At 43.3% G+C, this 12007-nt stretch overlaps 1 protein-coding gene across 2 annotated transcripts in view; it reads right to left on the bottom strand.

Moving 5' to 3' along the window:
• Positions 1-1054, bottom strand: part of PLEKHM2 (pleckstrin homology and RUN domain containing M2) — a 61251-nt gene extending 60197 nt beyond the window's left edge. For both annotated transcript variants that reach the window (XM_072608965.1, XM_072608966.1), the window contains exon 1: positions 824-1054. In XM_072608965.1, the coding sequence (XP_072465066.1) occupies positions 824-883 (60 nt within the window). In that variant the 5' untranslated portion in view covers positions 884-1054. The remainder of the gene's footprint in view (positions 1-823) is intronic.
• Between the last annotated feature and the right edge of the window lie 10953 nt (positions 1055-12007).

Genomic DNA, 12007 nt, shown 5'->3' with positions numbered 1-12007 from the left:
GAAAAAAGGACAGAAAAGGGTACTTTCTAATGAATCACAACCGCAGGTCACTCCTTGTGCTCCTCCAAAAAATGTCCTAAAATACACCCGAGAGGGGAACCTCCCTGAGCCAATTCAGCAAGGTGAATTTAGGGAAGTCCCATCAGAGCCCAGCAGTGGGATGAGAAGGGGGGCGGGGGGGGGGGGGGGCGGTTCTCTGACTTGGCACTGGAACCAAGAATCCTTCCAGACGCAGTCACCCAAGACTGGGCACACACAGGGGATGAGACTGGGCTTGGGAAGGGCTTGACAGGAGACAGAGGAGGATCTTGTCAGTCACCCCCACTAAGCCAAGCGAGCCAGTTGAGGGGTGCCACTGGCTGCCAGGGATCAGGAGACCTGGGGGTGGGCGAGGGTGGGGGGTGACCCGTCCATCCCCTGAGGCTGTCATTTCGACACTCTGAAGAGGCTGATCTCAGCTTTGCTCTTTCAAAAGGGCCAATAGGACCTCGGGAGCTCAGGAGAGTCTACTCCCCTCCAGGCCACAGGCCGGGTGGGGGTGGGGGGCTGGGAAGGGGGGACAGGGGCGGAGCCAGCCTCTCCCGCCCCCCGCCCCAGCTGGCTGAAGGGGACAGGGTGATGTCATTGGGAAGGAGAAGCGTTTGGGGGTGGAGGTGGGGCTAGGCTCCCCTCGAACTTCTTGGAGGATGGAGGGAGGCCTGGCAGGACCCGGGCTCACAAGGCTCGAGGAAGAGGGGAATGGGTTGGGATTAGGGGGTCGCACGCTGGCTTTAGAGGGGTCCGCCCGCAGGGGCCTCGAAGGCTGGGTGGGAGGCGCCCTTACCTTCTTCACTGACAGAGAGATGTTCTCCAGGATGCGGTCCTTCACCTCGCCAGGCTCCATGGTGCTGGAGGCGCTGCCAGTGCCCGGGCCGGGGCCGCCGCCGCCTCGCCGTCTCCTCCCGCGCCGGGCCGCCACCGCCGCCAACCGCTCCGGGTGCTGCTCCGGCTCCGGCTCCGGCTCCCGCTGCCTCCAGCCGCCGCCCGGGGGCTCCGTGGTGGCGGCTCCGCGCGGCCGCCCCGCGCCGCCCTGCGCTGCTTCGTGCGCCGCCCGCGCCCCGGGCCCGGGGCTCCGCGCAGGCGGCTCGTGGGACCGGGCCGGGCCGGGAGAGAGGGCAGGCGCGGTGGCCGCGGCGGCGGCGGGGGAGGAGCCGCGCCGGGCAGCAGGAACTGATGTCAGGAGAGGGGCGGCTCGGCTCCGCCCAGCCTGCCCGTGACCGGACCCGCGACCCGGGATCCTGACCCGACCCGCGGCCCAGGGCGCCTGGGACCTGGCGACCCTCCTGACACTGGGGCCCCTTTGGACCTGCGCCCGGGACCCGGGGGTTCCCACTCTCCTAAGGTGTCCGTGATCCTAGCTCCTTTCCTGGGACCTTCAGCCTCCGACTCTCGGGCCCCCTAGATCTGCGCCTGGGACCCGGGGGCTCCCACTCTCCTAAGGTGTCCAGGACCCCAGCACCTCTTCTGGGACCCTCAGCCTCGGACACTCGGGCCCCCTAGATACGCGCCAGGGACCCTCCTGACACTCGGGGCCCCTAGATCTGCGCCCAGGACCCGGGGGCTCCCACTCTCCTAGGATGTCCGGGACCCCAGCTCCCCTCCTGGGACCTTTCTAATACTTGGGGCCCCTTAGTCTTCTCCTGGGACCCTCAACCTCGGCTGCTCGGGCCCCCTTGAACCTGCGCTCCGGACCCTGGGACGCTCCTGACACTCAGGGCCTTGGACCTGCGCCCGGGAACCTGGGGCTTCCAGGCCCTAGTCTGTACGGGACCCCAAATCCCCTCCTGAGACCCTGGGACCCTCTTGGCCCTAAATCTAGGACGCTTTCCCCCCACCCCTTGCACCCGAACCCTAGACCCCGGGGCTCCCACTCCCCTAGGCTGCCTAGGGACTCCCAACTACGCTCCCAAGACCCCTCAAGCCCTCGATCCCCAGCGGCTCCCGGGACGCTGTGACCTTCCTAGCTCTCCTAGCACCCGCCCCTCCACCCCCTCCTCGCGGATCCTCAGGACACTACGAACTCTGTGCCCAGCTGCCCCTTTGGTACTGCTCCCGGGACACTGACCTTCCAGGTCCCTGTAGTCGTTTCCCCCGGGTGACCTGCTCCTCAGCTCAAATCCTAGGACCCCCATGTTCTTCCCACGGTTTCTCCTGGCCTCCTAGCCCTGCTCCGCACCCACCCCAGCCCCTGCATTTTCTCTCCGGACCCTCTGACCTCCCAGTCATTGACTTGCTCGTCCTCCGAGGGAAACTCCTACCTTCCTGGCTCTCTTAGCATCCGCCCGGGATTCTCTGAGCCCTCGGCCCCTCTCCCAGGCCCCATGGTCTTCCCCTGAATTGGGTCCCCTCCCTCTCCTCTCACCCCCTCTCTGTAGCTTGTACAGTCCCCTAAGCTGCTGTCTCGGGTTCCCCCCCTCAGTCTTGTTGCTGTAAGATTCTTACACAGTCCCTCCTGACCCCCTCCCCCATTTCACTTTGGGTACTCTCCAAGCCCAGCAATTCGTCCCCCGGGTACCCTGGAAGCCCCTCCTCAGCCCTTGTAGACTCCAACCCAAGCCCCACTCCCCACACTCCCCCTTCTTTAATTTCTGTAACTTTAATTGGTGATTTATAGCATGTTTTCATATGCTTGTTGATAACTTGGATCTCTCCTTTGAAAATTTCCTTTGACACTGATCTACCGAGGAATGGATTGCCTAATACTGTTTCAAGGGACACCCTGCTACCTTTACCCCTGTCTGGTAGCACCCGGATTCCTAACACTAGCCCTCACTAACTCCCTACCTGAGAAAACCACTCACCTAGAACGAAATAATAATAGTTATTGAGTGCCATCCTCACAACAATTCTTAGAGGTAGGTGAGTAGTCCAAGTATTATTTTACAGATGAGTAAGCAGGATCAGGGAAGTGAAGGTCATATAGCATTTGACTCTGGCAAAATTCTAACCTAGATCTGACTTAAATCCAGCCTGCTACCCATACCACCTGTCTGCAAACAGCTCATGCCTCATTCCCCATTAGTTTCTGAAAGAGCGGTCCTGGAAACTTTCATGATTTAGGCACCAGGAGGACTTCAGGGAAATGGAAGAGAGATGCTGGGGTAGACAGTTTCTCACAGGGATTTTTATTTTAGGATTAAAGTCATAGTTGGGGCTCCTCTCCTGGTCATTTTCTACCATCTTTTAAAGCCAAACTCAAAGCCACCTCCAGAAAGCCCTTCCCTGATTCCCCCTCCTATGCAACCATACCTTCCCTCATTATTGCTCTTTATTTTGAAAATCTCTAATAAGCTTCTCATGTAATAGTGGTCTATAGTCATCTCTCTGCTTCCTTCTTTTGACTCCTTGAGAGTAAAAACCATGTCTTAGATAACTTGGTATTTCCCCAGCACCTACCATAGTCTTTCACAGATAGGGGCTATATATTTATTGTACTCAGATTTTTTGTTTCATTTAGTCTACCTGACCCTCAATTTCCTCATGTACAAAGCAGGAACTGAACACTTTGTGGGGTTGTAGTGGAGAAAACATTTTGAAAACTTTTAAACATTATATTTGATTTCCTTGAACCTGATCTGTTACTTCATTGGTGTGCCCAGTGGGCACAGTGTCTGGCACTAGAAGGCACTTCATGTTGATTGGTTGATTGCTATGAAGAATTCCCACTGGGAAACTCTCCTCTTGTACCAGGCAGCTCAACAACTACTTTGCAATTTTAGGGTCTTATCAAGTTTTCTGGGTCAACTGAGAGTTAAGTGACTTGCCCAGAGTGAAATTGCCAGTATATGTTAGAGGCAGGGTTGTTGAGTGGTGACTGACTTTTCATGACCCCATTTGGAGTTTCCTTGGCAGAGATACTGGAGTGAATTGCCATTTCCTTTTCCAGCTCATTTTACAGATGAGGAAACTGAGGCTAACCAGATGAAGTGATATGCCTAGGGTCACACAGCTGATGTGTCTGAACTCAGGTTGTCTTCCTGACTCCAGGCCCAGAGCTCTATGTGCTAGCTGCCCCATGGGGGTCAATACTTAAACCCAGATCTTCCTGATTCCAAGGCTAGCTTTTTATCTATTATACTACGTTGCCTTTGAAATCACAAAACGCACACCCAGATATCTAAAGGGGCCCTGACATGTGAGTCTGCTTAAAGAGCTTGGCTAACAGCCTCAGCCCTTCAAGAGGCTGACCCTCCCCTCTCACTCCACCCAAGCCTACAGGGGTAACCACAGGCCTAAACGTGTCCTAAGTATTTCTTGATCCTGAGGAACATTCATTCTGCCCAAAGGTGAAGAGGAATTTGTGAGGATAGACCAGTTGCATGGGGTTGGGGGGCACAGCCCCCCCTCAAAGCATGAGATCACCAGGCAACAACAGCCAAGCTTGCACAAGCATCAGGCTGGTTTGGACCAAGTGGGAGTGGCTATACATCCACAACCACATAAGAAATGTTGAGTAGTAAGAACTCAAGAGACACCTAGAAAGTCTTACATGAACTGATGCAAAGTGAAATAAGTAGATCCACTATGACTCCAACCAGAGAAAGGAGGACTAAACTCAATGTTATATCATTATGATGACCAAACTTCTCTCCAAAGAAAAAGTTACTTAAATTTGCAGAAATATAAAGAAAAGTCTTGTACTCAACTTCCCTCCTTCCCCTACTCCTTTGCAGAGGTATAGGCACATATGGAGTATTGCATTTAAATGTCATATTTTTTCCAATTAGTCGATTGGTTTGTTAATTTTTTTTCTCTTGTTTAAAAAAAATTCATGTTAAGACGGATGACCCTATTGGGGTCAGGATTTAGAAAAAAATCTAGGTGATATAAAAACAAGATATCAATAAAATCTATTATTAAAAAAGGAAAAATAAAGGTAAGAAAACATACCTCTCCCTCCTTTCTGGCAAAGGTGGGGGACTATGGCTACGGGATATTGTGTAGAATATCCAATTTGGTTGAAAGTTCGGCTAATTTTGCTGAAAAGCATTCGTTGTTCTCACTTATTCTGTTACAAACGATGACTTTCTGGATGTGGAAGGGAATTATATGGAAATGTATTATAAAAACAAAACATCAAAAATATATAAGCTCTCCTTAAAAATTGGAGAGAGGGGAATGGCTGTCATCACAGAACACAAAAGGATATTGAGCAGAGGCTGTCGGGAAATCCTAATATTAGAAGCAGCTGGAAATGGGACACTGAAACCTACTCCTTTGGCATGGGTTTGTTGTCCTTTAGATCACGTGAAGTCGGGATGGGGGCGGGTACAGAGGGCATGAGACTATGAGTCAAGAGTCTCCGTGAATCAAAATTCCTTAACCACCTCACACTGGAGCTTTAGACAAACCATAGCCTCCAATTCCAGGAAGGGTGAGAGTTCTTTTTCATTATCTGATTGCGAAAAAAATCTTCTTAAATTAAAGCAGGAAAATATTAGTCGTAGAATGCCGTATTCAGAAGGGAAAGATGACAAACAGGCTCCACCCACTTTACTTTCCCAGGTGATCCTTTGGACTGGAAGTTGCATCAATGAAAGGGAACCAATAGACCCCATGAGAGAGAGAAAGAGACTGAAATTGTATAAGTAGGTGGAGGCAGAGGGGAAGAATATTGCCCAGCATTGTAATTCAACTGAAAAAAAAAAGGGGAAGATGATTTGAAAGTTGATGAGGTTTCTAACTACAAACTCAAGACAAAAAACGTTTGTGGTATTTCCAGAATGGGTAACTATTTCCTCTGCAGTTGCTTGAACTCAAGAGTTTGTTTTTCAATCTGGACACAGCAAAGGGAACGTACTTTACCAATTGCCAAACAACATAAACCAGGTTCTCACAGCTATTCCAGAATGTAGGGGTGATGGTGATGATTATAACACTGCTAATTACGGTGGCTGTAATTACTGAGTCAGCTGGTGGCTCAGTGGATAGCGCACTGTGATAGGAGTCAGGAAGACCTAAGTTCAGATCTGGCCTCAGAAAAGTACTAACTGTGTGACCCTGGGCAAGTCACTCTCTTTGTCTCAGTTTCCTCATCTGTAAAAATGAGCTCTAGAAGGAAATAGCCAAATCACTCTGGTGTTTTCCTGGGAAAAAACCCATAGACAATATGGTCCTCAGGGTCTCGACAAGTTGGACATGACTGAACAGCAAATTTCAATCTCACAACCCTGTGAAGTACTAATGATCTGAGTAGATCTGTGATCTACTACTGAACTAATCTCAATTTTATAGATGAGAAAATGGAGTCACAGGTAGGTTAATCAAGCACCAAGGATTTATTCAGCCCCTACAATATACTAGACATTGCACTGGGCCCAGGAAGTGCACCCCCTCAAAAAAAAATCTAGGTAACTCTTGTCTTCAAGGAGTTGACATTTTAGGGATGGGAAATGGCAACATGTACACATATAGATAAATATAAAATTTGAACAAATAAATAAAAGGTAATTTTTGAGCAGAGTACGGGGAAGGGGTATTAAGAAAGGCCTATTGTAAGACAGGGATTTTGAATGAATCTATAAGACAAGATTCTTTTTCTTCTTTTTTTAAATTTTCATTTTTAGTTCCAAATATTCCCCTTTCCCTCTATCCCTCCCTCACACATTGAGAAGGCCAGAATATAATGCCCATTCTACACATGAAATCATGCAAAACATTAGTCATGTAGGGGAAAAAAAGCAAGAAAAATAAAGGAAGTGAAAAAAGTATGTTTCAGTCTGCACTGAGTTCATCAGTTCTCTCTCTCTTTGGAGGTGGATCAAATCATCTTGGATCATTGTATTGATCCAAATAGCTGTCATTCATGGTTAATCATCATTACCATATAGCTGTGACTGTTTTCACTGTTCTCCTGATTCTGATCATATCATTTTTCATCAGTTCATGAAAGTCTTTCCAGGTTTTTCTGAGAGCTTTCTACTTGTCATTTCTTATAGCACAGTAATATCCCGTCACAATCATATACTACAACTTGTTCAGCAATCTTCTGATTGATAGGCATCACCTCAATTTTCAATTCTTTGTCACTATAAAAAGAGCTGCTATAAATATTTTTTGTACAAATAGGTTCTTTTCCTTTTTAAAAAAAATTTCTTTGGGATAATGACCTAGTAGTGGTTGTGTGTTTGTCCTTCATTGCCGAAGAAGACCATGCCATCAGAGAAATGATGACATGATTTACATTTGACTTTGAGTGAGGGAGGACTGTGCAGGTCACCAGCCTCACTTCTCCTCCAGAGCCATCTGAATCCAGTGACCAGATATTTATTAGGATGACTGGAGATGACCCAGGATGAGGCAATTGGGGTTAAGTGATCTTCCCAAGGTCACACAGTTAGTGAGTGTCAAGTGTCTGAAATGAGATTTGAACTCAGTTCCTCCTGACTCCTGCACTGATGCTGTATCCACTGGACCACTTAGCTGCCCCCCAGTAGTGGTATTGCTAGATCAAAGGGTATGCACCATTTTATAGCCCTTTGAGAATAGTTTCAAATTGATCTCCAAAATGGTTAGATCAGGTCACAACTCCACCAACAATATATTAGCGTCCCAGTTTTCCCACATTCTCTCCAACATTTATAATTTTCCTTTTCTGTCATATTAGCCAACCTGAGAGGTGTGAGGTGGTACCTCAGAGTTGTTTTAATTTGCATTTCTCTAATCAATAACAATTTAGAGCATTTTTTCATGACTATAGATATATAGTCATAGATAGCCTTGATCTCTTTGTGTGAAAACTACCTGTTTCTATCTTTTGATCATTTACCAATTGGGGAATGACTTGTATTTGACTCAGTTCTCTCTATATATGAGAAATTAGACCTTTATCAGAAATACTTGCTGTAAAAACTTATTTCCCATCTTTCTTCTTTCCTTGTAATCTTGGTTGAATTGGTTTTGTTTGTGCAAAGCCTTCATAATTTAATATATTAAAAATCATCCATTTTATGTCCCGTAACAAACTCGGTCTCTTTTGGTCCTAAATTCTTCCCTTCTCCATGGTTCTGACAGGTACACTATTCCAAGCTTTCCTAATTTGCTTTTGGTATAATCCTTTCTGTCTAACTTACCCATTTTGACCTTATCTTGGTATATAGTGTGAATGGAGGTCTATGCCTCAGTTTTGGCCAAACTGCTTTCCAGTTTTCATTTTTTGTCAAATAATGTGTCATATCCAAAGCTTGGATCTTTGGGTTTATCAAACATTAGATTACCCTGACCATTTACTCCTGGGTATTGTGTATGTCTATTTCGCTGACCCATTATTCTATTTCTTAGTCAGTAATGGATTATTTTGATGATTACTGATTTATAATACAGTTTGAAATCTGGTACAGTTAGACCACCTTCCTTCACATTTATATTTTCGTTAATTCCCTTGATATTTGTGACCTTTTGTTCTTCCAGATAAATTTTGTTATTGTTTTTTCTTGCTCTATAAGATATTTTTTGCTAATTTGATTGGTTTGGCACTGAATAATAAAATTGACAGGTAGAATTGTCATTTTTTTACATTGGCTTTGCCTACCCATGAACAATAAATATTTTCCAAGTTGTTCAGATCTGACTTTATTTCTGTGAAAAATGTTTTGCAATTGTGTTCATATAGTTCCTGGGTGTTTGCTTTTTTGGGGAGGGGAGGGAGGGTGCAGATCAACTCTCAAGCATTTTATATTGTCTACAGTTTCATAAATGGGAATTTCTCTTTCTACCTCTTACTGCTGGACTTTGTTGGTAACATATAGAGATGCTGATGAATTATGTGGATTTATTTTATGTCCTGCAATTTTGCTCAAGTTGCTAATTAGTTCAACTAGTTTTTTAAGTTGATTCTCTAGGATTCTCTAACGCTACCATCATATCATCTGCAGAATGATAGTTTTGTTTCCCTATTGCCTATTCTAATTCCTTCAGTTTCTTTTTTGCCTCTCATTGCTATAGTTAGCATTTCTAGTATAATTTTTGAATAATAGTAGACCTTCTTGCTTCACTCCTGATTCTACTGGGAGGGCTTTTAAAAAAGCTTATTCCCATTACTGATAATGCTTGCTGATGATTTTACATAATTACTACTTATTTTAAGGAAAGCTCTACTTATTCCTATGTTTTCTAGCGTTTCTAATAGGAATAGGTATTGTATTTTGTCAAAAGTTTTTCTGCGTCTATTAAGGTAATCATATGATTTCTGTTGCTTTTGGTATTGATATGGTCAATTATGTTAATAGTTTTCCTAATATTGAACTAGCCCTGCATTCCTGGTATAAATCCCACTTGGTCATATTGTATGATCATTGTGACATATTGCTGTAATCTCCTTGTTAGTATTTCATTTAAAAATTTTGCAGCACTGTTCATTAGGGAAATTAGTCTATGGTTTTCTTTCTCTGTTTTTTGTTCTTCCTGCTTTAGGCATTAAACCATATTTATGTTATATAAGGAATTTGGTTTATTGGCATATAATTACAAAAAATTTCCGAAATGTAATTGGGAAAATTTTAACAATTTCTTTAATTTCATCTTCACTGGTGGTGAATTTATCCCTTGCATTTTTGATACTGGTAATTTGGCTTTATTTTTTCTTTTTTTAAATCAAATTAAGCAATGGTTTGCCTATTTTATTATTTTTTCCATAAAACCAACTTCTAGTTTTTGTTATTAGTTCAATGGTTTTCTTACTTTTCAATTTTATTAATTTATTAATTATCAATATGATTATATTTTATTGTATAATTTATTAATAATTGATTTATTAATTTCTCCTTTGATTTTCCAATTTGGTGTTTAATTAAGGATTTTTGATTTATGATTTTCCTAGCTTTTTTAGTTCCATGCCCAATTAATTGATCTGCTCTTTCTCTATTTTATTGATGTAAGCATTTCAAAATTTTAGAAAATTTCCCCTAAGTACTTACTCCTTTGGCTACATCCCATAAATTTTGGTATATTGTCTCATTTTTGTCATTCTCTTTAATAAAATGATTGATTGTTTCTATGATTTGTTCTTTGACCCACTCATTCTTTAGGATTAGACTGTTTACTTTTCAATTATTTTTTAATTCTTTTTCCACAGCGTTTTTTATTGCATTATGATCTGAAAATGACACATTTAATATTTCTGCTTTTTTTGCATTTGGTTGTGAGGTTTCTATGTCTTAATACATGGTGAATTTTTGTGTAGGTGCCATCTATCACTGAGAAGAAGTTTATTCTTTTCTATTCCCATTCAATTTTCTCTAGAGGTTTATCATATTTAACATTTCTAAAATTCTGCTTATTGCTTTAACATCTTTCTTATTTATTTTTTGCTTAGATTTATCTAATTCTGAAATGGCAAATTAAGGTCCCCCACTAATATGGTTTTATTCTTTCCTCTTGTACCTCATTTAACTTTTCCTTTAAGAATTTAGATGCTATAACACTTGTTGCAAGTATGTTTAGTATTGATATTACTTCATTGTCTATGGAACCTTTTAACAAAATGTAGTTCTCCTGCTTATCTCTTTTAATAAGATCTGTTTTTGCTTTTGCTTAGTCTGAGATCATGATTGCAACTCCTGCTTTTTTTTTTTACTTCAGCAGAAGCATTCTGCTTCAGTCCCTTATTTTTACTCTGTGTCTCTCTGTTTCAAATGTGTTTCTTGTAAATCTCATATTCTAGGATTCAGGTTTTTAATCCACTTTGTTATCCATTTCCATTTTATGGGTACATTCACGTCATTTGTACTCACAGTTGTGATTACTTTTTATTTCCCTTGATCCCCCCTTTTTTATCCAGTTTATCCTTCTCTCTCTCTCTCTCTCTCTCTCTCTCTCTCTCTCTCTCTCTCTCTCTCTCTCCTATAAACCTGTCCCTCCTCAAAATTGTTTTGCTTCTGGCCACTGCCTCTCCCCATCCATTTTCCCTTGTGTCAGCCTGCTCCTTTCTTTTATCCTCCTTCCTTCCTACTTTCCTGTACGACAAGATAGATTTCTATACTGTGTGTACACAAACACACATATACACACACACATATGTACACATTTCTATAGTGTGTATGTAATTTCCTCTTTGAGCAAATTCTTATTAGAGTAGGGCTCACTCATTGTCTGCCATCTCCCTCACCTTTCCCTCCATTGTAAATGCTCTTTTGCACCTCTTTTATGTGAGATAATTTATCCCACTTCACCTCTCCCTTTCTTCTTCTCCCAGTATATCCCTTTTCCCCTTAATTTTATTCTATTGTTTTAGATATCAGCCCATCATAGTCAGCTTACACCAGTACCTTCTGCTGATGTATACTTCTTCTAACTGCCTTAATAGTGATAAAGTTCTTAAGAGTTACAAGTATCCCATGTGGAACATAAACAGTTTGAAGCCCCTTATGATTTCTCTTTCCTGTTCACCTTTTTATATTTCTCTTGTGTCTTATATTTGAATGTCAAATTTTCCATTAAGCTCTGGTCTTTTCATCAGGAATGCTTAAAAGTCTTCTATTTCATTAACTACCCATTTCCCTCCAGTTTTGCTGGGTAGTTGATCCTTGGTTGTAATCCTAGTTCCTTTGCCCTCTGGCATATCATATTTCAAGCACTCCAATTCTTTAGTTTAGGAGCTTTTTTATCATTCTGATTGTGGCTCCATGATATTTGAATGGTTACTTTCAGATTGTTGACAATATTTTCTCCTTGACCTGAGTGCTCCAGAATTTAGTTATAATGGTTCTGGATCTGCCTATGGGTGATATAATAGAGTTTTGCACCCAGAGCCAGCAAAGAATTTCCTATAATTTCCATCTGACCCCCTTACCATCTGTGGGCTGAGAGTTCCAGAACTGTTGATGCCAGTGGCTCACTACTGACTGCTTCATGCAGAGGAAATAATGATCTGAGATCATAATTACTCTCCCTTTAAAAAAAAAATACTTCAGCTGAAGCATAATAGATTTTGCTCCAGATCCTTATTTAAACTCTGTATGTTTCTGTTTCA

This window comes from Notamacropus eugenii, chromosome 5, assembly GCF_028372415.1.
Source record: "Notamacropus eugenii isolate mMacEug1 chromosome 5, mMacEug1.pri_v2, whole genome shotgun sequence".
In the NCBI taxonomy this organism is placed as follows: Eukaryota; Metazoa; Chordata; class Mammalia; order Diprotodontia; family Macropodidae; genus Notamacropus; species Notamacropus eugenii.
The sequence above is the reverse complement of the archived record's forward strand: the minus strand, read 5'-3'. Positions and strand labels throughout refer to the sequence as shown.